This window comes from Heptranchias perlo, chromosome 11, assembly GCF_035084215.1.
Source record: "Heptranchias perlo isolate sHepPer1 chromosome 11, sHepPer1.hap1, whole genome shotgun sequence".
NCBI classification, from domain to species: domain Eukaryota; kingdom Metazoa; phylum Chordata; class Chondrichthyes; order Hexanchiformes; family Hexanchidae; genus Heptranchias; species Heptranchias perlo.
The window spans coordinates 47,153,413-47,177,514 of NC_090335.1; the positions used below are offsets into that span (position 1 = coordinate 47,153,413).

The 24,102-nt window shown below is 42.6% G+C and overlaps 1 protein-coding gene across 1 annotated transcript in view; it reads right to left on the reverse strand.

Moving 5' to 3' along the window:
• Positions 1–872: 872 nt before the first annotated feature.
• The window catches only part of LOC137327284 (sodium/potassium-transporting ATPase subunit alpha), a 45,705-nt gene continuing 22,475 nt past the window's right edge, over positions 873–24,102 (reverse strand). The window contains exons 4-23 of the mRNA XM_067992937.1: positions 22,891–23,094; positions 22,665–22,778; positions 22,416–22,550; positions 19,992–20,109; positions 17,890–18,158; positions 16,776–16,974; positions 15,947–16,056; positions 14,993–15,127; positions 13,029–13,221; positions 12,338–12,513; positions 10,799–10,935; positions 10,066–10,216; positions 8,755–8,923; positions 7,695–7,849; positions 7,272–7,395; positions 5,587–5,732; positions 4,531–4,661; positions 2,133–2,234; positions 1,870–1,961; positions 873–1,080 (exon numbers count right to left, since the gene is read on the reverse strand). Coding sequence (XP_067849038.1) covers positions 1,052–1,080; positions 1,870–1,961; positions 2,133–2,234; positions 4,531–4,661; positions 5,587–5,732; positions 7,272–7,395; positions 7,695–7,849; positions 8,755–8,923; positions 10,066–10,216; positions 10,799–10,935; positions 12,338–12,513; positions 13,029–13,221; positions 14,993–15,127; positions 15,947–16,056; positions 16,776–16,974; positions 17,890–18,158; positions 19,992–20,109; positions 22,416–22,550; positions 22,665–22,778; positions 22,891–23,094 — 2,889 coding nt within the window. The 3' untranslated portion in view covers positions 873–1,051. The remainder of the gene's footprint in view (positions 1,081–1,869; positions 1,962–2,132; positions 2,235–4,530; positions 4,662–5,586; positions 5,733–7,271; positions 7,396–7,694; positions 7,850–8,754; positions 8,924–10,065; positions 10,217–10,798; positions 10,936–12,337; positions 12,514–13,028; positions 13,222–14,992; positions 15,128–15,946; positions 16,057–16,775; positions 16,975–17,889; positions 18,159–19,991; positions 20,110–22,415; positions 22,551–22,664; positions 22,779–22,890; positions 23,095–24,102) is intronic.

Sequence of the window (24,102 nt, forward strand, 5' to 3'; positions counted from 1 at the left end):
GATGAGGTCTCACCAAAGCCCTGTACAATTGTAGTAGGACTTCCTTACTCCAACCTCCTTGCAATAAAGGCCAACATGCCATTTGCCTTCCTAATTGCTTGCTGTACCTGCATGCTAACTTTTTGTGTTTCTTGTATCAGGACACCAACATTTAAGTTCCTTAACATTTAAAAAAGTGTTTTTCTATTCTTCCTACCAAAGTGAATAACCTCACATTATACTCCATCTGCCATCTTCTTGCCCACTCACTTAACCTGTCTATATCCCTTTGCAGATTCTGTGTCCTCCTCACAGCTTACTTTCCCACCTAGCTTTGTGTCGTCAGCAAACTTGGATATACTACACTCGGTCCCTTTATCCAAGTAATTAATATAGTGTCAATGAACATTTGAGGTGTCCAAAACCTGCAGTCAATGCAACTTTTGACACTCTTGTATGTTATTAATGAGAGCACATATACCAACAGTAAAAAGACAGCATTCCTTGCATTCCTGATATGCTCAAAGTATGGCATTCTTCACAGCACAGCACCTTGTGAGTCACACTCACCAATACCTAAGGAAAACCAATTAGTGTACAGACTACAGCCTATGCTTTGCAATGAGCAATTATGTTCTATGGCCTGTTGAAATCACTTGCTGGTGCCAGTCAGAAGGACATGTAATAACTTTTCATTGAAGCAAACTATTCAGTCTAAGGAACAGAAAATACCCACAAGGTCTATTTTGGTCAAGTTTGATAAATAGTCTCTGAAAGTAAAAAAAAGTTTTCCAATGCAAGGAGAAGACCTTAAATAATTTTAATAGCTAATGCAGATGATGAATATTAAGTGGGTGCGTAATTAAGCAAATATAAACATAGCACACTCAGACTGACATAATCCAATTTATTTAAATTATACTTGTAAAAAGTTTATATAAAACCAATGACTTTTTTCAGTTCTGTTTCTTACAAAACAGTCCATCTCCACTCACCACTATTAGCACTTCAGTGAATGTTTAACAGTTAAGGCAGACAAACTAACTGATGAAATGTTTTAGCATTTGTTCTTCTAATAATACGTTTCCAGCTCCACCCAACCTAGTAACAAAAAGGAAGAAAAGTTAGGCAATGCATTTTCACAATGTGTAAAGTATAAGACAAACAAAACTCTGAAGCAATCTGGTATCTTTACTTGTATTTGTCGTTTTCTTTTATGACAGATTTATTGCCCTTGCTCCCTAGTTTTCTCCCTTCCTCACCTGATCATGATCCTACAGGCACTAGATGTTGCCCAGTATCCCACCCGTGTGGCTGCTTTTCATGCCTAAGCTGAGACGGTGAACGTCGGCAGGCTATTCGACCGTGAAGGAATTTCGATGCTGAGCTGATCATGTTCTCATCCAACATCCAAATGCATGCATTTTCAAGTAGGTGTCGTTGGACAGCAATTAGGAGCAGGAACCATGGCTGATTTCCTGCGCCCTCTGCCAATGTCCCTAGCTCTGGGAGGCTATGAGCCAACCTGGTTAAAATCAGTTTGTTCAGCACTGAACAGGAATATCTGATTTGTATGCCCATGCCACATTGTGGGGAATGCATTTACCCGCTGTGGCCAGCAGGAACTTAAACCCAAAAAACTCCTCAAGAGTAAAAGTAATCAAACTACTTAACACCATTCCAATGTTGAGTGTTTAGGTCAGGCTACACGAGGCAGTCTGAACTCTCAGAACAAGTATAGCACCCAAAAACAGAAAAGCCTTGATCAGTCAGGGATATTAACCCTTAAAATTACAGATTGCACGTGAATCTTGACTAGATTATGTAGATTCAAATCTACATAAATCACTTTCAGAGACAATGTCACAACCTGTACTAGATTAGTCTTACCTCCAGGGCTCCTACGGATGATGAACCTTCGCATTTCATCATAAAGAAATATGATAAGACTGTATGGAAAGGCACAGAACCACCAGTTAGGTCTGAAAGGAAGCAAATGAACTCGATTAAAGACCAAACATGGAGGATGTCTACCAAATATTGAAAACCCACAGCACAAAAAATTCTGAGCTCTAAAAGGTGCTTGCTATTTGGAACTAAAAGCAACTGGTGCTGCAGGAACCAACCAAAGACATGAAAACTAAACAACTTACTTGAGTGGGTACATCCTGAGCGCTATATCAGTGCCAGGGCAGTATGAGAGGAATGCAGCGAGTGCTGTCTCTTCAAACAAACCGAAGATGAGAATTTTGTTCCTGTGAAGCAAGAAAACACGTTATTGAGAAGACATAGAACTGCAAGGCAACTAGAAAGCACTAGTCACCCAATACCTCTATAATGCCCACTCCTGAATACAGCAACTCATTAGGGTACAGTTTCACTGGTGCTGGCAGCTTCCAGTAACAAGCCATTTGTTAGCCTAGGCACCATCAGGCTATTCAATCACAGCAGCAGCACACAGGATTTCGATGCTATCCTTGCACTCTCAGGAAGGGGGCGGGGACAATAAAAAAAAAATCAATGGATAGCAAGCAGTTGTGGGAAACCTGGCTGATTATAACTCTCCCTAGTTCAAGCTGCAGAAGCCAATTATAATATAGCAACATAGGTCAAATAGCTTCACTCCCTGGTCTGTGCTAAGTTATCACTTTGGTCTTATGGCACCGCACCACAGCATAAGGCACATTTACGCACAAAATCATTGGGTCACTCCACATCATATTTTAGCAAGTTTATACTTTAGTCCACACCAAATTGTACCTAGTAACAGTCTCACATATCCAATTAGGTTTTATCCCCCCCTCCAAAGGCATAGGGAATAAAATGAAAAGAGAAGATATAATTCTGAAATTCTTTAGCCAATGATCCCAACTGCCATTACTGCATATTGGACGCTAAATTGGGTCATGTAGTGCCTTTTGTTTTGGCGCCACACGGCCGCTCCAACATCCAAGATGGCATCTTGGCTGCGCACACGTTTCCAGCGTGACATGCGCCGGATGCCATCTTGCGCAAACACCGAACACCGGAAGCATGTAAGGTAAGGAGAAAATGCGTGCAGTGTGCAACGCTGATTTAAAGTGATAGACGCCATTTTGGGACTTAACGCTCAATTCAACGCAGTCTTAACCCTGACCATCTGAATGCGTCTTAGGGTGCCTGGAGAACCCTCCCACCAGTTCTATTTAAAGGGACCATGCAGGATTTACAGGTTAGTGGCTGGATTATTGCTTCTGGCTGCCGAGACATTTGTAACTGTTTTTGGAGATGGCCTATGCTTCAATACTAGGAATAGGGGACATAGCCTAACATTTAGAGCCAAGACGTGCAGGAGTGAAGTTAGGAAATGCTTCTACACGCAAAAGGTGGGAGACGTTTGAAATGCAGTTGATGATAGCTCAATTGTGAATTCTAAATCTGAGATCGATAGATTTCTATGAACCAAGGGTATCAAGCGATACGGGACTAAGGCGAGTATATGGAGTTAGGTCACTGCCACTTACTGCCTCCTGATATGTGCCACCTTCTTCTGCAAGAAAGCGGGACGTGTGTCTGGATGATGTGCCTGTCATGGTTGAATAGCTAAGTGTGTGTGGCCTGTGAGTTGAGGGCGGGTGGCTTGCAACAGTGGTAATATGTAAGGATTAGAGGAAGCATCTGATTGGAAGAGTTGAGTACTGATGGAAAAAGTTTGTTGGTATGTGGGTGATTGGGGGTGGGGGGGTGTAGTGCGTGAAGGAATGGATGCTGCTGGTGGTGCAGTTGGTAGGAGCTGCCACTTGACAGTTAATCTCAGTCACCTTGACCACTCGTGTCAAAGCATTGAACTTCTTCCTACAATGCATTCATGTTCATGATGCTGTGCGCCTGGCATGGACTTCGTCCCCTGCTGCCTCCCACTGCCTTTTGGGTTTATGTCTGGAGGGACTCTTGCCCCCCTGTGGATATAGGATGCCCCTCCTTCTGTCCGCCTCTTGCGCCAAGGCCTCTAGTGCATCAGCAGCGAACCTTGGTGCATGCACTCTCGCGGGTCTGGTACCAACTCAGATCAGCAGATTGGTGAGGTTTGGCATGCAGATTGGAGGATGTGAGATTTAGTAGTGCGCAACCTTTATTCAATGTTTTAAGATAACTCATCAGTTTGTAAACAAAGGGATGGAAGCTGCATCTGTGTTTTGCATGTGCAATGTCTGACTCTGTGCAGACAGTAGACTGTTGTTTTCAGCAAATAATGGGTACCAGTTACCTTTAAGAGATTTTTAAAAAACAGCCTGCCTTTAAGAGATTGGAGAACCCCCTGCTGGTGCGAATTGTATTGAATCCTCATGTCAACGCTGATTTGGAATGCTGCTTGAAGGTTAAGTCCTCAGGCCTCACAGAATTCAAGTCCTGCCTGCGCAGGGGCCATTGGGCACGGAGTAATAGCGGATCGCGCTACCCCCCCCCCCATCCAATAACAGGCCCTATCCAATTTCCCCCCCCCCCACCCCATTGTGTCACTGATTGGTGTAACCATCCCCCCTCTCCCGAACATATCGCTGAAATACTTACTTCATTCCCTGTTGGAAGATGGAGTTCCTTCTGGTCTTACAGATCACTAAGTCAGCCCATTGCACTACCACAATGCTGATGAAGAATGAAGTGTGGCATGTGAACTCCACAATTTTCCGCTGTTCATAAGTCTGAAAAAGGACAGAAACATTAAATTAGGAGAGTAGGATAAGTTGGTTTAAGTTTTAAATTTGCTTAAGGAGAAAGGAAGGGGACTCAAACATGGTATGTTAAAAAAAACTGCGCAAAGATCTTAACAAAGGACACTTTAGAGTAAACTCCTACCCAGCGATGGAAATTTCCACTCACCAGAGGAAGAGAATGCAATTTTTCAGCTCTGACAAGTTGAGAAAGCAGTTCACCCACTCTAACTATATGTCTCCTTTGTCTTAGATCCCTTTTTACTTTTTCTTTCTCTCTGAATGAACTTATTGTAGCTCCTCCTTTCATTTCCATTCATAACCCTTCTCTAAATTACTGTGATACCTGTAGTAGAGGGACCTTCCCACCAACGACTGACAGTGAACTTTTAGTTTCTGATTGATTTATTAATGCAATTAATTGCCCAATGACCCAAGTTTTTCTATCTTAGAAAGAAACATTACTAAAAAAGAAATTGCTGTCACCCCAACTCCCAATGGTCTCCCAGACCCACGGCAGAATAGGAGAATTGCACGGACAATAAATTCTATCAGGACCTGGACATCTGAATAACCACTTATACTGAAGGATCAGGATCAAGAGTCTGTTTCAAATTAATTAAAAGTGTTTGATTGTATTTTTTTTTAGTAAAATCAAGCCCAAACCCTACAAAAGCTTCTGTGGGTAACCCAGGTTCCACTGTAAAAGGGGAATATTGTTCCTTTTGATAAGCTGCTCTAGTTGATGCTCTAAGATATTTGTGGGAAAGTTTGAATTCACTGCCAAGTGCTGAGCTATTATAATTAACAGCCGTCAACGTGGATGGATTATGCATCTCCAAAGTCTAAATCTACATTACAGGAAATCAGCCCTTGGTTCTCACCAATACATGGCATTAAGGAGGCTTATACTTACCCACTGTTGGCCATAGCTATCTTCTACGTCACTTTTCCACCGGTCATCCCAAAAGACACGTTTTCCAATTAGATCCATTGGAAGGAATCCATTCTCAGCCAAGATCACAAAATATGTGAAGAAACCACCCAAGGCCTGGATCATTCCTGGATAAAAGCAATTATATTTTAAGTCATTTCAATTCTAGCCACTACTTTCACAAAAATAATTAAACAATGCATCTTCTGAAATGCTTAAAAAAAAACTTAGATTGCACTGATCAGGGAAATTGGGATCGGAAGAGTAGCAATATTGATAAAAGACACCATTACTGCCGTTGAAAGGTGAGCAGGCAGTGGAAACAATTTGGGTAGAATTAAGAAACAGCAAAGGATGCAAGACTCGAGAGAGTTGTCTAGACCTCCTGACCGTAATGATGCATAAATACAGAGGTCAAAGTATGTAGCAAAAGCAAAGGGTTATAATGGGAGATTTTAATTTTCATGTAGACTGGGAGAAGCAGAACCTCCTCTCAAAACATGCCCAACCATGGAACGCCCTGCTTTCAAATGGCAAATCAACAGCAGGCATGATAAATAGGGTTTGGCACATCTCGTATCTTGCTGTAAAACAGCAACATTTGAAAAAAGGTATTTCAGGTACTTCCAAGCTATCTCAAGTTTCACTCTATACTACAGTACCATTTTGCAAAGATGGAATTGATCTAACTTCTAGAATTTTTTTTTAAAGTAACCATTATACAACTAACTCATAGCAAATTTAATTGTTTATATAGGGCAGTTAGAAACATTACAGCACTATTTACTGTATTGAAGGAGTACACTCAACCAATCTGCAATCATCAAATTCCAATTTAACCACCTGGTGAAATGACATCCAAACGTAAAGCAGCTACTCAAAACCAATTAAGTGCACATCAGTCATACTAGGGGAAATTATTTGGCATTAGGATGGTGTTACGGAGTATAATGTAATTTGTTGTACAAGTATCACAATTTTATACAAAAAGTCCCAGAAGCAATGGAAAGGCTGATGATAGTATGGATCTGACCAATACAAAGTCACTTACTGCAACTAATCATTTGCCCCAATCATGCTGCTTCTCAGTTCATCTTCAATAACTGAATGTGCCATCTGTCACTTTCCCTGGATTACAGATTACATGCAGTTTCTCTCCTGCCACCTGCAAGTGCTGACCCTTGCTTTGTTGAGAATGTGGAGATGCACTTTAATGTGATGAGCTCTATATAACTGCAATTTGCTGTAGTGGCGCAGTTACCTCCCAAGTACCTCATCCAAATGTTCACACTATGTATGATACTAGACAGTGAGCAGGAGCATCTTATTTGACTGTAGGGGTTTGATCCAGTCCTCATGTGACATTCACTCGGGGTCAGTGGGCTGCAGTCCAAGAGTGGGCACCAAAGCCAGGGAACATTCAAGCCAAATGTAGCACCACTGTAGGCCTGGCTGGATTCATCAGAACTTGGAGATTGAAACAGAGACATTCCTGATCTGTTCATTACTGTACTATATGGAGCTTAGAGGTGAATTTTCCATGCTGAATGTTCCAGGAGGCTATGTGGAACGTTAATAGTTTTAAATCTTTTGTATGCACTATTTGTATACTTTTCAATATAGTGGGAAAGAAAAAAATGAGAATGGCCAACTAAACCATTACTCACCAATCTGTCCATAGGCCATACTGATCAATCTCTCGTTCACCAGCTTGTCTGCCTTGGGGTCACGTGGCTGTCTCTTCATTATATCACTTTCAGCCTGTTCATAAGCAAGGGAGATGGCAGGGACCTGCAAAGGACAGCAATCATTGGTAAAATAGAAATATTCCATGTCCCACTGTAATAGTATCATTTATTAGTTTACATGCAACTAGCTTCAACATTTCTGCTGTAGTGCAAGGCACAAGATCAAACCCCCGAACACTGCAGAGAAGGAAAATAGTGGGTTATTCGGTCACTGGCTCAAAAGTAGTACAAGACGCCCGAGAGGAGGACATCCATTGGGAGGAGAAAGAAGCAACACAATCACTGAGCTATAAATATCCTTCTCAATGAAATAACTACGAAAAGAATCGAATGTAAACTTACCATGTCAGTACCCAGATCAATGCAGAGGATGGTGACTGTTCCGAGTGGCAGTGGGACATTGCCAATGATGAACACCAGAAAGGGTGTGATTTCAGGGATGTTACTGGTTAAGGTGTAGGCAATGGATTTCTTTAGGTTATCAAAAATCAGGCGACCTGTGCAAAGATCACATCAGAATTTGGAGAAGCAATTAAAAAAAAAACTCATCTGTACAAATTGGCCTCTGGATTTTTTTAAAAAAATACAAAACAGCAAGGTATTCCAAAAACAGTTGGAGATAACAGGTAGTTACATGAAACACCACAGCAAATTAGGCCACTGAATTCCTAATTTTAAAACGGGCACAGACAATTATTCAGTTCAAGATACAACACTGACTATCCCAATAGCTTAAATATTAAGAAGCGTGCCTAGACAGCCTATTGTACTTTCAAAATAAGGTTCTTATTTCTTTCTCTTCCAGCTTTCTCCCCTTGCCCTTCCTCTCAAGGTGGTGAATTATGCTGGGATGCATGCCCACAGCTGGCAGCAGCCCTTCAGTACCTCACCAAGTGGCCATTCTTCACATGAGCCTTGACAGCTTAGTCAATGCTAATCTCATTAAATCGCCACATTTGCACTTTTAGCAGAGTTACAGAACACATAGCAAGAGCAGCGACCCTGCTGACTGACTTCCACTCCTCCTTGCTTAAACCTGGAATGTCATTACTATCCCACTGCAACCCAAGCTGCAATCAGGTAATGTAGACAAGGAATTGAATGTGGTGCTTTCCTCATCTGTTTAAATATTTTCTGCTCAAGTAGAACAACTAGAATCAATGTTAGCAGTGGACTTAAAAGAAAAAAAATCAAGTGCTGTAAATCTGAAATAAAAATGTAAAATGCTGGAGGTAAATAGCCATACTACCAGCATCTGAAAATAGAAAAGATAAATTAATTTTTTTACAATGTTGATGGACTTGTGTACTTCTAGCATTTTCCATTTTATGTTAGAAAATGAGATGCAAGGAGAGAACCCAAACATCAAAACTTTGCCATCAGCTTCAAATATTGCCCTCACCTTCTTCCACACCAGTGACAATGGAGGCAAAATTATCATCTAGTAGGATCATATCGGCAGCTTGCTTGGACACATCAGAGCCAGCAATACCCATGGCAACACCTATATCAGCCTTCTTCAGAGCAGGAGAGTCATTCACACCATCACCTGTCACAGCTACAATGGCACCCTGCAGAAACATTAAATCAAAATATTATCAAACCATATAAAAAAAATCTGCCAACCTCCTGTTTAATATAGCTTTATACCCTTTCCCCATACAACCTTTTTGAACTCCCAATCTTTCACAATAGTTATTTCCATTCTAAATGGTTACATTTTAGGGGGAAAACGCCAACTTTAATTTCATCTCCAATTATTTCAAACTTTTCTGCTGAGGATGTCAACTCTATGAACTACACACTCCTAATAAAAGTACAAGTTTACAACCCACCATCCATGTGAAGTGCTTCTCCATAAAGAATGCTGTAGCACAAAGTTTTGGCCAGGATTTCCAGCCCTTCCTCCATCAACTTTTTGCCAGAACGAGGGTGAGTGGGAAATGTGCCCAGAACACCATCTGCCCCTTGTAACACCCCTCCCCCAATTTCCTGCATGCAGGGATCGACAGGTCGTCATTTATAAGCATATGTTAATGAGGGAATAGATCATTTGATGTATTTCCCGACATTTTCGTTAGACCAACAGTGGACAAAAGGAACATCTGTTCAACCAGCACTGCTATGGTGAAGCAGGAAGGATTTATTTTTTTTTAAATCCAGAAAACCTGTGCAATTGACCTCATAGGCCTTGGTAGCCAAATGCAATTTTTAAAAAATGAAGTTTTACCGGCACCCTGGAGGCTATTGACAGAGCTACACTACAGCATGGCTACTGGAGCCAGTGTCAGGCCGTATCCCAGACAGGCTTTTCAGCAAAGGTTGGGAATTTCACCAAAGGTGACATAAATGACCGAGGATGGAAAATGTGCCAAGATGAGAGGCGCATCTATGCAGCAGACAGAAGTCCCGCCACACTCAAGTTGTGCCCCAAGCGCCATCATAATTTAATGTATGACATTTACACTGGATAAAATCTACATGTAAACAAACCACCAATTTTTATTTTTTTTTGTAGTTGAAGATGGCACAACCTGGAAAATTACCCATTTCAATGACTGCAACATATGTACAAATTAATGTTCAAAATGCAAGATCAATTACATTTCCCTTTCCCCCTCTCCGATAGCTTAGAGTAGGTTGCAATATGACAAAATTCTGCAAAGCCATTTGGTGAGTGGGGGTGGGGTGGAAAACTGCATCTCATTCCTACCTGTCTTTGACAGCCCTCTACGATAATCAGTTTCTGTTGTGGAGAAGTTCGAGCAAAGACTATCTCTGTGTGATAGTGCAAGATGTCATCCAACTGTTCTGAGGTCATATCTTTAAGATCGGTACCATGGATAACGCAAGCTTTAGCATCCCTGAATGACAAAATGTGCAACAGGATGCTCAGTAAACAGCAATATTTTCAGAATCTATTGGTGACTATCTTTCATGTGTGAACCTAGATTGTGATTAATGGGCAATCCAACCGTAGAAAGTCACAGACGAGCCTGATCCTGCCCTCATCCAACATCCATACATGCGCACTTTCCAGTAGGAGTCACTGGATAGCAATTAGAAACAGGCATCCTGGCCAGCTCTAGGGCACAGAGTCCAATTTTAACTTCAGTGTTACTACCCTGGCTGAGATCAGCTAACTCAGTATTAGGTCAAGAATTGAATCTGGTACCTTATGATCTGTTTGGTCCAGTCACTTAAGCTTTTATTAAGTCATTTTATTAAGGAGTTAGTGAGTTTCAAGTGATAGAGCACTTGCAGCTCTCTCTACAGTGGCTCTTGGGAAAGAGAGAAACTTTGCCATACAGACCAGAAGAACCCAGGTTCCATGCCTCTCCAGTGCTGAGTTAGTCAATCTCAGCCAGGGTGGCAGCAGAGATGTTACAATTGACCTCAACAACACTGAACTATGAAGGATTCCAGCTTCTGATAAAATTGCTTACCTGGGATTAACCTGACTACTGGGAATGTTCAGACGAGCAGCAATGTCTTCTATAGTCTCATTTCCTTCCGAGATGATACCCACACCTTTAGCAATTGCTTTAGCAGTGATTGGATGGTCACCAGTTACCATTATAACCTATCAAGTACAAATTCAAAATGTGAAGCAGGAAACAAAAGAAAACAACAGCAGCTGTCTCAAAGGGTCCTACCTCCACATATCCTCTCCATAGAGATAACTGGAGCAATCTACAGACATCACAAAAAGCTTTTGACATGGAGTCATGCTTTATAAGATATACAGAGTCCCGTGGGGTTAGAGGATAGATCTTGGGTTGATCACATTCTTGTAGGCAGGTTATCAATGGTAGCAGTTCTGTGTGGAGACCGGTTACCAATAGTGCCCTGCAGGGATCGTTGTTAGAACAGTTATTCTTCACAATCTTTGTTAGTGATCTGGATGACAGTTTTGGGAGAACTGACCGCAAGTTCGCGATATTACAAAGATTTTAGAACCTTGGAGAAGAAATGACTAGTATCAGGTCCAGATGTGATGAAGGAATGGGCCCACATCTGGCAGATGTCACTTAATATCGATAAATGTAGTGTTATGCATGTGGGTTGGGCTAATGTCAACCACGTATATACCAGGCAGGGTTCCAAACTAAGGTCTGTTGAGCAGGAAAGAGATCCAAGTGTTATATAGCACATAAATTTCTAACGACCAGAGGTGCGAGGCTATAGCAAAAGTAAATAGAGTATTAGGATTTTTTGCCAAGATGATCCAATATAAAACAAAAAGCACCATATTGTTCTTTGTACAGGATCTTGTTTAGGCCTCATATACAACATTGTGTCCAGTTTTTGTCCTTTCACATGATGGGTGATATAGAGGCCCTGGAAAAAGATCAGAGGAGGAAGACTAGATTAAAAGCTTTATGATAGGCTTTGAGAGTTGGGTCTTTTTCTTTAGAAAAGCGTAAATGTCAGGGAAATATGATTGAAGTCTTGAAAATAATGAAGGGATTAGACTATGTCCATGCGGTATGACTATTTGAATTAGGTGGATTAGGAGAAACAGGGGATATGTGTATGTTACGCAAGCATTGAACTAGGTTAGGTGTCAGATTTTTCTTTTTGCAAAGGGTCATTTATTTCAACCAAGTTGCCGGCTCGTGTAGTGAGGACGGATTCAGTGAAAATGTTCAAAAAGGAGCTGAGCTCCTCCAGCTGCTGGCTGTGGATAATATTACAGCGAACAAAAGGTAGGTGAGGTATTGGGCGATGTGACCCATGATCACTGTGGTCTCCTAGAACTCATTTTCATCATCCCAGATTTTTTTTCTCTGAATTGGCCTGGTTTTTAAAAAATCAGTTACATTTTGTAACACACGAAAACTGACCCCAATATCTGAGCTTCTTCATCACTGTGCAATTACCACGTGCCTAACCTCTTGCTGAGCAATACGTAAAGCAAAGTTGCAAAACTCATCTTAAATTAGTTTCCAAAGCTTTGGTATAACTCAAACAAGTCATTTTACCTTGATCCCAGCACTTCTGCACTTGCCAACAGCATCCGGTACAGCAGCACGGGGTGGATCGATCATTGCCATCAGCCCAACGAAGCACAGATCAGATGTGGGGAAATTGGGTTCTTCTGGGTCAAACGGATATCCTTCATTGTACTTACTATCCGGCAGCAGTAAATGGCAGAACCCTACAAGAGAATAATGGGAGTTCAGCAGGGAAAACTGCACTTGATTGCCACATAATCTACACAAGAAAAATACCTTCAGATCAGCTTAATTTATCTTCCCTGAAGACAATCTTCTTTAGAAGGCAACTGTATCTGGGAAGCTGATTGGTACGCTGGTACAAAATATATATATTTTTAAAGCTGACCAATTTCCCCAAAATTCGGGCTGATTTTCCTCTATTGCTGAGGTCCATGATGACAACCCCCATCCCAGCATAGATCAGCTAATGGGGCACAGACTGGGAATCAAATCTGCTGCTTTGTCGGCTGTTACTCACTGCCTTAACCAACTGAGCGATCAGGATGACAAAATTATTTTTTCCAAGAACATTTAAAAGAATGAAACACATTCAGCTTCCTACTTTTAAGATTCAATGTTTGACTGTGGTGCGACATTGTGCTCAAATGCTCTCCATATTTGTGCCATTAGCTCATCCAGCACTTTTTTCCTCAGACCCAAGTCCCTCACTCCTTACCCAGTACTCGCTCTCCCAAGCCACCTAGCTCCAAGTAAGCATTCTGGAATCCCTCCTTCATCTCCTCATTCAATGGCTTCTCTACACCATTCAAAAGAATAGTGGAACAACGGTCTAGGATCCGTTCTGGTGCTCCCTTCATCACCAACAGGTAGCGACTCTCACTGGATTTTTCGTTCTCATGGATAGAAAGCTGAGGGCAAAATTGTTGAAACTTAGAGAACAGTCAGGAATGTTTATAAAATGCATTTGCTAAGAACTGTTAAACAGGATACCTCAATAACCAGTTCAAGGCTGAGAGATAGATTTCTGGACTCTAGCGGAATCAAGGAATATGAGGACCAGACAGGAAAGTGGAATTGAGGTTGAAGATCAGCCATGATCTAACTGAATGGCAGAGCAGGCTCGACAGGCCATATGGCCTACTCCTGCTCCTATTTCTTATATTCCCAGATGAGAATTTATTTAACCTTACCAGACACAATTAAACTCTTACAAGACAAAGTTCTTGGAACAGGGCAACAGAATGAAGAACAGACAAAATAGAAATCTATTTGAAAGTAAAACCCTTTTATTCTAAAACAGAAAGGTGGCTTAGAGACATTGCAATCATGAAAAGGATTACTGGACATGAATAAAGTGGAGAAGAAAAAGTGTGTTTGAAAAACAGATCTGTTTTGTTATTTCTAACCTCCTGGCCATCTCAGTTATCAATATAAATTTAAATACAACTAGATATCCCAACTTATTATAAAGGCACTCTTTGCCCCAATCCTGACACTTAAAATTAATTTGTGCTGGATTGTGAACTCTGGGTAAGAGATGCTCTCTTCCACCTCCACATACTATTTGATGCTTTTTAAAAAAAATTAATTCATGGGATGTGGGCGTCGCTGGCAAGGCCAGCATTTATTGCCTATCCCTAAATGCCCTTGAGAAGGTGGTGGTGAGCCGCCTTCTTGAACCGCTGCAGTCTGTGTGGTGAAAGTTCTCCCCCAGTGCTGTTAGGTAGGGAGTTCCAGGATTTTGACCCAGCGACGATGAAGGAATGGAGATATATTTCCAAGTCGGGATGGTGTGTGACTTGGAAGGGAACGCGCAGGTGGCGTTGTTCCTATGTGCCTGCCGCCCTTGTCCTTCTAAGTGGCAGAGTTCACGGGTTTGGGAGGTGCTGTCAAAGAAGCCTTGGCGAGTTGCTGCAGTGCATCCCGTCGACGGTACACACTGCAGCCACAGTGCGGCGATGGCGAAGGGAGTGAATGTTTAGGGTGGTAGATGTGGTGCCAATCAAGCGGCTGCTTTGTCCTGGATGGTGTCGAGCTTCTTGAGTGTTGTTGGAGCTGCAGTCACCCAGGCAAGTGGAGAGTATTCCATCACACTCCTGACTTGCGCCTTGTAGATGGTGGAAAGACTTTGGGGAGTCAGCAGGTGAGTCACTCACCACAGAATACCCAGCCTCTGACCTGCACTTGTAGCCACAGTATTTATGCGGCTGGTCCAGTTATGTTTCTGGTCAATGGTGACCCCCAGGATGTTGATGGTGGGGGAATTCAGCGATGGTAATGTCGTTGAATGTCATGGGGAGGTGGTTAGACTCTCTCGTTACAGATGGTCATTGCCTGGCACTTGTCTGGCAAGAATGTTACTTGCCATTTATCAGTCCAAGCCTGGATGTTGTCCAGGTCTTGTTGCACGCACGCACGGACTGCTTCATTATCTGAGGGGTTGCGAATGGAACTGAGCACTGTGCAATCATCAGCGAGTATCCCCATTTCTGACCTTATGACGGAGGGAAGGTTGGAAGAAGTACCTGATCTTCAGTCTAGACTCCTTATTAATCAGCAACTACTGCAACACAGTCCCACCTTAAAAAATTTTTATTTGCTCCCCCTCCATTTAGCATGCTACTTGTTTCCTTGGCCTCCCCAAAACTAGTGCTCAACTCTGCTGAATTTCCTCTGTACCTGATACTTATTGGTGGAGTTGAATGGAATTTCCACGATCTTCGGGTTGCGGTCCCTCACTTGCTGAACCGATCCACAACACAGTTCAATACACTTTAGGAGGGCAGATTCAGAGGCATCTCCAGCAACACTTCGCTACATGAAAATAGAAAGTACAATTACTGGTGGCCAATTTATCCGCACACACTAAGTATGTGCACTCAACAGGGATAAGCAAAATCCTCACTGCAGTAGCTAAGTGTTTTCTCTCAGGAAATCCTCATTACTCAAACTGAAATGTGGTAGTACATCAAGATGGATTCGCTGCGCATTCATGAATTTAGGAGGTGTTCATATTTAAATATTCACCCCCATATGCTATTACCTTGCATATAGCATGCAAACAACATGTACAATATTACACCAACAGTAGACAAACAGGAATAATAAAATGCAGAGCCGAAAGCTGCTTTTAAATCGGCACCACTTAATTCAGATCCTGGCATTTATGATGCTAAATCTGGCTCTCTTATCCCAGTGGCACATTCACTAACTTTTCGTGAGTCTGCAAATCTGCAGCTGAGATAAGGGAGTAGTATTTAGCAGCTTAAAAGGAGAGCAGCTCACAGATACCACACTACAGGAATCAGAATTAAAGCAGTATCAATATAAAAGCAGCTTATATTAGCTTGCGTAAAATTCAAATCAAAAGGTTTCATTTTGGAACCACTTTCAGGAGGCCATTTCCTATAAAATCTTCCAACACCACAATATCACTGTTTAGAACAGTTTGAAAGCCAGATCCTCCTTGTAGCAAGCACCATTATGCTTCCTAGATACTTAACCAGGACCTCTGGTTGGAAACTGCCAAACAGTCCTCAACTGAGCTGTGCTGTGTTGTAACCATGGAGTTTCCAAGGTCGAGGGAGCAAGGGGGTGAAACCACTGGAATTCATGTCATGAAATTAAACTCACCTTCAGGATGGGCACATTCTCTTGTCCTGCCTGGAAAACTGCCCGGTTGCACAATGAAGCAATACGGGACAATGCAGACCAAGTGGCAGAAGTCTTGTCAAAAGCAGCACCTATAAAAGCCACGCAGAGATAGTTAGGTCTCTATGATGCCACATTTCTTGTGTGTTCGAATTTTTACAATTTTAGAGCAAGATTTGTGCCGTTTTATCTTGGGCAACTTTTAACATTTTATCTGTAATGATAATGTTTAGCATGTGAGTTTTGTTACATGACAAACCAATATGAAGCAGAGTCTGTAGGTTAGTTAGCTACACCTGCCTGTGCAGTTAGCTCAAGTGTGTGTATATACACAAGTAGCAGAGAATAGTCTGGTGAAAAAGGAAAGACAGTAAACTCAGCTATCCTGAGGGCTGAAAGTTTGTAAGCTTCCCATGCATTCCATAATCCCTGTGTGCCAACATCTCAGACTGGTTAAGGCAACAACCTTAATCTGTGGTCTCCCTTCCATCTCTCTTTCGTACCCCATTACCAACAATTTGCGTGTTTTTTTCCTACTATAAATTACAATTGAATATTTGTTAGCTGCCAAGAATTCACTTATACAACCGACATTACTTGGTAAAAGACACAGCCATCTATGATTACTGGAAGTTACGGTGATTTCTCACCCCTAAATATGTGCACCAACTTGACTTGTGGAGATTTAAACAAGGAAGCCCACAATCTTAGAGATTAGAACAGGTCTCCTTATCTAAAGAGATATAGCTATTGAAGTTTGTGCTTTGAAAGATACTACACTTTGCACAAAAACAAAATCTATTCCCCTAACCTGACTGGTTTTCAGTGGTATCAGCTTCGTGGATCTGGTTGTCAAACCACATGTGAGCAACGGTCATTCGATTCTGCGTTAGTGTTCCGGTCTTATCAGAACAGATAGTAGAGGTGGATCCTAGTGTCTCCACAGCTTCCAGATTCTTCACCAGGCAGTTTTTCCGTGCCATACGTTTAGCAGTCAGGGTTAGACACACCTGGAGGGGAGACAAAATTGATCATTTGGATAACTGCTTCAGACTGCCAGTGTCACAACATATCAACTAATGTGCCCATTGGTGAATTAATTTCACTAATTACCTCCCCCATGGGAAAATAAAAACATAGAAAATAGGAGCAGGAGTAGGCCATTTGGCCCTTCGAGCCTGCTCCACCATTCATGATCATAGCTGATCCTCTGTCTCAATACCATATTCCTACTCTCTCCCCATACCCCTTGATGCCTTTTGAGTCTGGAAATCTATCCAGCCCCTTCTTAAATATATTCAGTGACTTGGCCTCCACAGCCTTCTGTGGTAGAGATTTCCACAGGTTCACCACCCTCTGAGTGAAGAAATTTCTCCTCATCTCAGTCCTAAATGTCCTACCCCGTATCCTGAAACTGTGACCCCCTCGTTCTGGACCCCCCCCCCCCCCCCCCCGCCAGGGGAAACATCCTCTCGGCATCCAGTCTGTCTAGCCCTGTCAGAATTTTATATGTTTCAATGAGATCCCCTCTCATTCTTCTAAACTCGAGTGAATACAGGCCGAGTTGACCCAATCTCTCCTCATAAGACAGTACTGCCATCCCAGGAATCAGTCTGGTGAACCTTCGCTGCACTCCCTCTATGGCAAGTCAAATCTTCCTTTTCCTCTTTTTATTAAAAACCCCTCAGTAAGTCTCCAAACAACAAGACCTTTTACTTCAATAGACAAGGGACTCTGTGTCTATTTTATTTGCCTGGCTTCCCCAATCATTTTCCTCCCATCTCTCCTAAAGATGCCCACTTGTGCTTTGAAATCAATGGAATGAAAACTGAGCGGGTTCTACAATAGGTGGGCGATCTGCTCCGCCAGATTACTGCCTAGGTGAAGATGAAAATAACCTCATTGCGTGCAATGCCATCTCATACCGTTACAGTAGCAAGTAATCCCTCTGGTACATTGGCAACAATGATTCCAATCAAGAAGATGACCGCTTCAAGCCAGCTATATCCCAGGATGAGGGAGAGAATGAAGAAGGTCACACCAAGGAAGACGGCCACTCCTGTAATGATGTGGATGAAATGTTCAATCTCAATAGCAATTGGAGTTCTTCCAACCTCCAGTCCAGATGCTAGAGTGGCAATCCTACCCATGACAGTGCGGTCACCAGTATTGATGACAATACCTCGAGCAGTACCTGCAAGAACAACAAGTTTGACATCAATACTTTAAAAGAGAAAAAAAGAAATATTTCCATTTATATAGTGCTTTTCAAGACCTCAGCATGTCCCAAAGTGTTGCACATCCAATTAAATGCTCTTAAAGTGTAGTTGATGTCGTAATGCAGGGAAATACGGCTGCCAATTTTCACACAAAGTCCCACCACAATCAGCAGGGAGATAAATCAGATAATCTTTGGGGATGTTGGTTAGAATCAGAGAAAGGTTACAGCACAGGAGGCCATTCCACCCGTCGAGTCCACGCCGGTTCTATGCAAGAGCAAATCCAGCTAGTCCCACTCCCCCGCCCTATCCCCATAGCCCTGCAAATATTTTCTTCTCACGTACTTATCCAGTTCCCTTTTGAAGGCCACGATTGAATCTGCCTCCACCACCCTCTCGGGCAGTGCATTCCAGATCCTAACCACTTGCTGTGTAAAAAAGTTTTTCCTCAAGTCACCTTTGGTTCTTTTGCCAATCACCTTAAATCTACATCCTCTGGTTCTTGATCCTTCTGCCAATGGGAACAGTTTCTCTCTATCTACTCTGTCTCGACCCTTCATGATTTTGAATACATCAATCAAATCTCCTCGCAACCGTCTCTGTTCCAAGGAGAACCACCCCAGTTTCTCCAGTCCATCCAAGTAACTAAAGTCCCTCATCCCTGGAATCATTCTAGTAAATCTCTTCTGCACCTTCTCCAAGGTCTTCACACCTTTCCTAAAGTGCAGCACCCAGAATAGGACACAATACTCCAGTTGTGGCCGAACCAATGTTTTATAAAAGGTGCACCACGACTTCCATACTTTTGTACTCTATGCCTCTATTTATAAAGCCCAGGTTCCCGTATGCATTTTTACCCGCTTTCTCAACCTGCCCTGCCACCTTGAACGGTTTGTGCACATATACCCCCAGATCTCTCTGTTCCTGTACCCCTTTTAGAATTGTGCCCTCTCCTCGTTCTTCCTACCGAAATGTATCACGTTGCATTTTTCTGCGTTAAATTTCATCTGCCACGTGTCTGCCCATGCCACCAGCCTGTCTATATTCTCTTGAAGTCTATCACTATTCTCCTCACTGTTTACTACCCTTCCAAGTTTTATGTCATCTGCAAATTTTGATATTGTTCCCTATACACCCAAATCCAAGTCCAAGTCATTAATATATATCATGAAAAGCAGTGGTCCCAACACTGACCCTTGGGGAACACCAATGTACACCTCCCTCCAGTCCGAAAAACAACCGTTCACCACTACTCTGTTTCCTGTCCCTTAACCAATTCTGTATCCATGTTGTTACTGCCCCCTTTATTCCATGGGCCGCAATCTTGATGATATGCCTACCATGCGGCACTTCATCAAACGCCTTTTGAAAGTCCATGTACACATCAACTGCATTGCCCTCATCTACCCTCTGTTACCTCATCAAAAAACTCTATGTTAGTTAAACACGATTTGCCTTTAACAAATCCATGCTGGTTTTCCCCAATCAATCCACCTTCGTCCAAGTAACCGTTAATTCTGGTTGAAGGATAAACGCTGGCCAGGACATCGGGAGAACTCCCTGCTCTTCTTTGAAAAATGCCATTCGATCTTTTATGTCTACCTGAGAGGGGCCTGTTTGTCTCGTCCGAAAGAACGTGCCATAACCCATCAGTACAGCACTGAAGTGTCAGCCAGGTTATGCGCTTACATCTCAATGTGGCTTGAACCCAAGATCTTCTAACTCAGAGGCAAGAGCGCTACCATTGAGCCAAGTCTGACACCAAAAAACAAAATCATTCACTACTAACAAATGAAATGTAGTCATACCTTCAACACAGTTGGTGGAGAAGAAAGCAATGTTTCGTGTCTCCAAGGGGTTTTCACTGGAAAATTCAGGTGACCTAGTCTGAGGCTCAGATTCTCCAGTCAATGAGGAGTTGTCCACCTAAATGAAAATGTAAAAATATATTATTTTTTTCAGCTGCATATGATTGGAGTGTGAACTGGAATTCCAAGTTCAGTCTGAGGCTACATTAATAACATCTGGTCTTTGCAGGGCAAACCCAGATCCTTTTTTTTTTGCATATAAGCACATTGCTCACCTGAGTACCATAATAACTGTCAAGCAGCTATATATGTCCTCAGAAGCACAACTAAGTATCGCTGTGACTAGCGCCAGGGAACGAGAACTTCCTCTTTCACTGACGCACATGCATTGGGCCACCAGATGACGGCACTCTCAGCGCGTGCTAAAAAGCTACGGCTCTGCTAGTGACGTCACTTCCAATTACATCACCCTCACCCGTTCTCGTTGAATGAAATGCACCTCACCAAACCAACTTTGCAGTTCAAATTATGTCAAATTCAGTCAGAGGAAGTTGTGCACATACTGCTGCTCAGACCACACCTCGATTCCCTTGTGCAGTGCTGGTTACTGAGGCGCAAGGAAGCTACTGATACTGATGTGCTGTGGCCAGTGCAGTGAAAAGCCACAAGGAGGATTACTAGTATAGGAGAAATCGACATGGGTGCAAATGTAGGAATGGTATCAAGAAATCATTCTTCACACAAAGAGGGAACTCTACTTGATTCAAGGTGAGCCAAATGGCCTTGCTCATCCATAGTTATTTTGTGATTTTTTTTTTGAATGACGAAGAGAGGGAGCATTGGAAGGAGGATGAACGGCATTCATAGATATACATAACCCAACTGGCAGAGGAGCAGTAGGAGTGAAGAGGAGGCACTGTGTGGTTTGTGTTGCCTGCAATTCCAAACAGCTATTGCCTGTGTTCCAAAAGACATTGCATTATTTGCAGCTGTGGAGTGGAAGGCAGTACTGCTGTCCGTTGGCCCCATACCTGTCTGCCATCTTTCCTGCAACTCCACGTTTGAACCTCTCCGATCAGGTTTTGGCCCAAATCAAAGTCAACAGTGACATCCTCTGTGACTGTGGACGTGATGCACTATCCAGTCTCATCTTTATTTCAGTAATTTTTAAACACGGTTAACCACACCATCCTTCAACGCCTCTCCTCCGTTATCCAGCTGAGTGGGAATGCCCGTACTTTGTTCTATTATTACCTATCCAGTCATAGCCAGAGACTCACCTGCAATGGCTTCTCTTCCCACCCCTGCACCGTTACCTCTGGAGTCCTCCATGAATCTATCCTTGGCCCCATCCTATTTCTCATCTACATGCTGCCCCTTGGCAACAACATTCGAGGACATGACATCAGGTTTCACATGTATATTGACGACACCCAGCTCCACCTCACCACCACCACATCTCTCGACCCCTCCACTGCCTCTATGCTATCAGACTGTTTGTCCAACATCCAGTCCTGGATGAGCCAAAACTTCCTCCAATTAAATATTGGGAAGACATCATCTTTGGTCTCCGCCACAAACTCCATTCCCTCGCTACTGATTCCACTCCCTCCCTGGCCACTGCCTCGGGCTGAAAGGCTGTTCGCAACCTCGACATCCTATTTGACCTGGAACTGCCCTTCCGACCGCATATCCTAATTCCACCTCCGCAACAACCCCTGCCTCAGCTCATCTGCTGCTGAAAGCCTCATCCATGCTTTTGTTACCTCCAACTCGACTATTCCAATGCGCTCCTGGCCGGCCTCTCATCTTCCACCCTCAATAAACTTGAGCTCATCGAACACTCTGCTGCACATATCCTAACTCGCAGCAAGTCTCATTCACCCATCACCTACAATGGCTCCCGGTCCAACAACACCTTGATTTTAAAATTCTTACCCTCATGTTGAAATCCCTACATGGTTTCACCCATTCCTATCTTAACTCGGTAACGCTGTGCCTTGTCTGAACTCTGTAGCCTACCTGACAATGACTGGATCAAATTACATATTCCAGACAAAGAGTTGGGTGAGTATTGTAGTCTAACTTCCTGTATAGAATAACTAATTTGTCTATTTGCAACACAGCAGTGTAAAGACCCAGCCACTAAAAATAGGGAATATATGGGCTGCATACACTGACCTCTGAATTTGTTGCAATGTGAGGCCCACCCTAGAGGTGGCACTCTTTATTTTGAATTCAGTCAGTTTGGAGCTTGCTCCAGTGACTGTTCCTCCATTCTAAAGGACACTGCACATCAACCTCATTAGAGTCTGAAGCTAGGCTGACCTCATTAATGTGATCACGTTTTAAAAAGAAATGCTTCCTACACGTTAGGGGAAAAAAAATCCCTTCTCCCATCTTCATTGTATTAGTCACACACACCTTGCAACCATGTGCAGAGATGATTCGCAAATCTGCAGGGATACGGTCACCACCTTTTACCTCCACCAGATCTCCAGCAACCACGTCCTCAGCATTGATGGTACTCTTCTCACCATCTCGGACAACCAGGGCTTGCTAAAGTGGAGAGAAATAAAATCCAAATATTATTGCAGACATATTATAACAGTTACAAATTTTACATCCATGTCCCTTATTTAGTTGGATCATAGGCCAGCAGGCACTACATACCTGAGGCACCATGTTCTTGAAAGATTCCATGATCCTTGAGCTCTTTGCTTCTTGGTAGTATGAGAAACAGCCAGTTACTATGACCACAGTAGACAATACAACTCCCAGGTATAACTGCAGAAATCATAAAATACACTTAAGAACAAGAAATACAACAAAACCAGGATGGCAACATAATGATCACAGCATAATTTCAAACACAGGGCAAGGAAATGGTTTTACTCACATTATCGTTTGCTGGCTCATCCTCTGTTGCAGCCTGAATACCATATGCTAGAAAGCAAAGAATTGCACCAATCCACAGCAGGATTGAGAAGCCACCAAAGAGCTGCCTACAGAACTTTATCCACTCTGGAGTGGTGGGTGGAGGTGTTAGTGCATTAGGGCCATCACGAGCAAGAATCTCCTTGGCACGAGCACTGGAGAGACCCTAAAAAGACAAATACTGAATAAACACAACTAAAACAGCAGTCTGCTTTTATTTTTTTTAATCTTCAATTTTTTTTTTGTTTCCTCCCATCATCTAATGATATTGGCAACTTATTTGGGTAGAGTTCCAAAGGCACCAGATTCTCTCAGGCTGCTCACCCAAGTGATCGATCTTCATGCGCAGGCCCAGACAGTTACATGTCACCATGCTATTCAACTACTAGGACTTCACAACCAAACCCAATTCTCCAGCAGATAAGACTAGAGGTGGCAAAAATAGTAAAAAGACAGCACTAAAGGCTTTTTATCTGAACGCACATAGCATTTGTCACAAATTGGATGAATTGACAGCTCAAATAGAAATAAATATGTACGATCTGATAGCCATTACAGAGACACGGCTGCAAGATGACAAAGGCTGGAACCTGAATATTCAAGGGTACTTGACATTTCAGAAGGACAGGAAGCTAGGAAAAGGTGGAGGGGTAGCTCTGTTAATTAAGAATGACATGAGTATAATAGAGAGAAATGACCTTAGTTTTAAAGACCAAGATGTAGAATTAGTTTGGGTAGAGATAAGAAATAGTAAAGGCAAGAAGTCGCTGGAGGGAGTAGATTACAAGCCCCCTAACAGTAACCACACTGTAGGACAGGGTATACAGGAAGAAATAATGGGGGCTTGTGAGAAAGAAACAGCGATAATCATGGGTGATTTTAATCTACATATAGACTGGAAGAATCTGATTGGCAACGGTAGCTTGAAAGATGAGTTCATAGAGTGCTTTTGGGACAGTTTCTTAGAGCGAATCAGAGAGCAGGCTATTCTAGATCTGGTAATGTGTAATGAGATGGGATTAAATAATAACCTCATTGTAAAAGAGCCTCTAGGTAGCAGTGATCACAATATGATTGAATTTCGCATTCAGTTTGAGGGAGAGAAGAGTAAGTCCAAGACTAGTGTTTTAAACTTATATAAGGGCAATTATGAGGGCATGAAGACAGAGCTAAT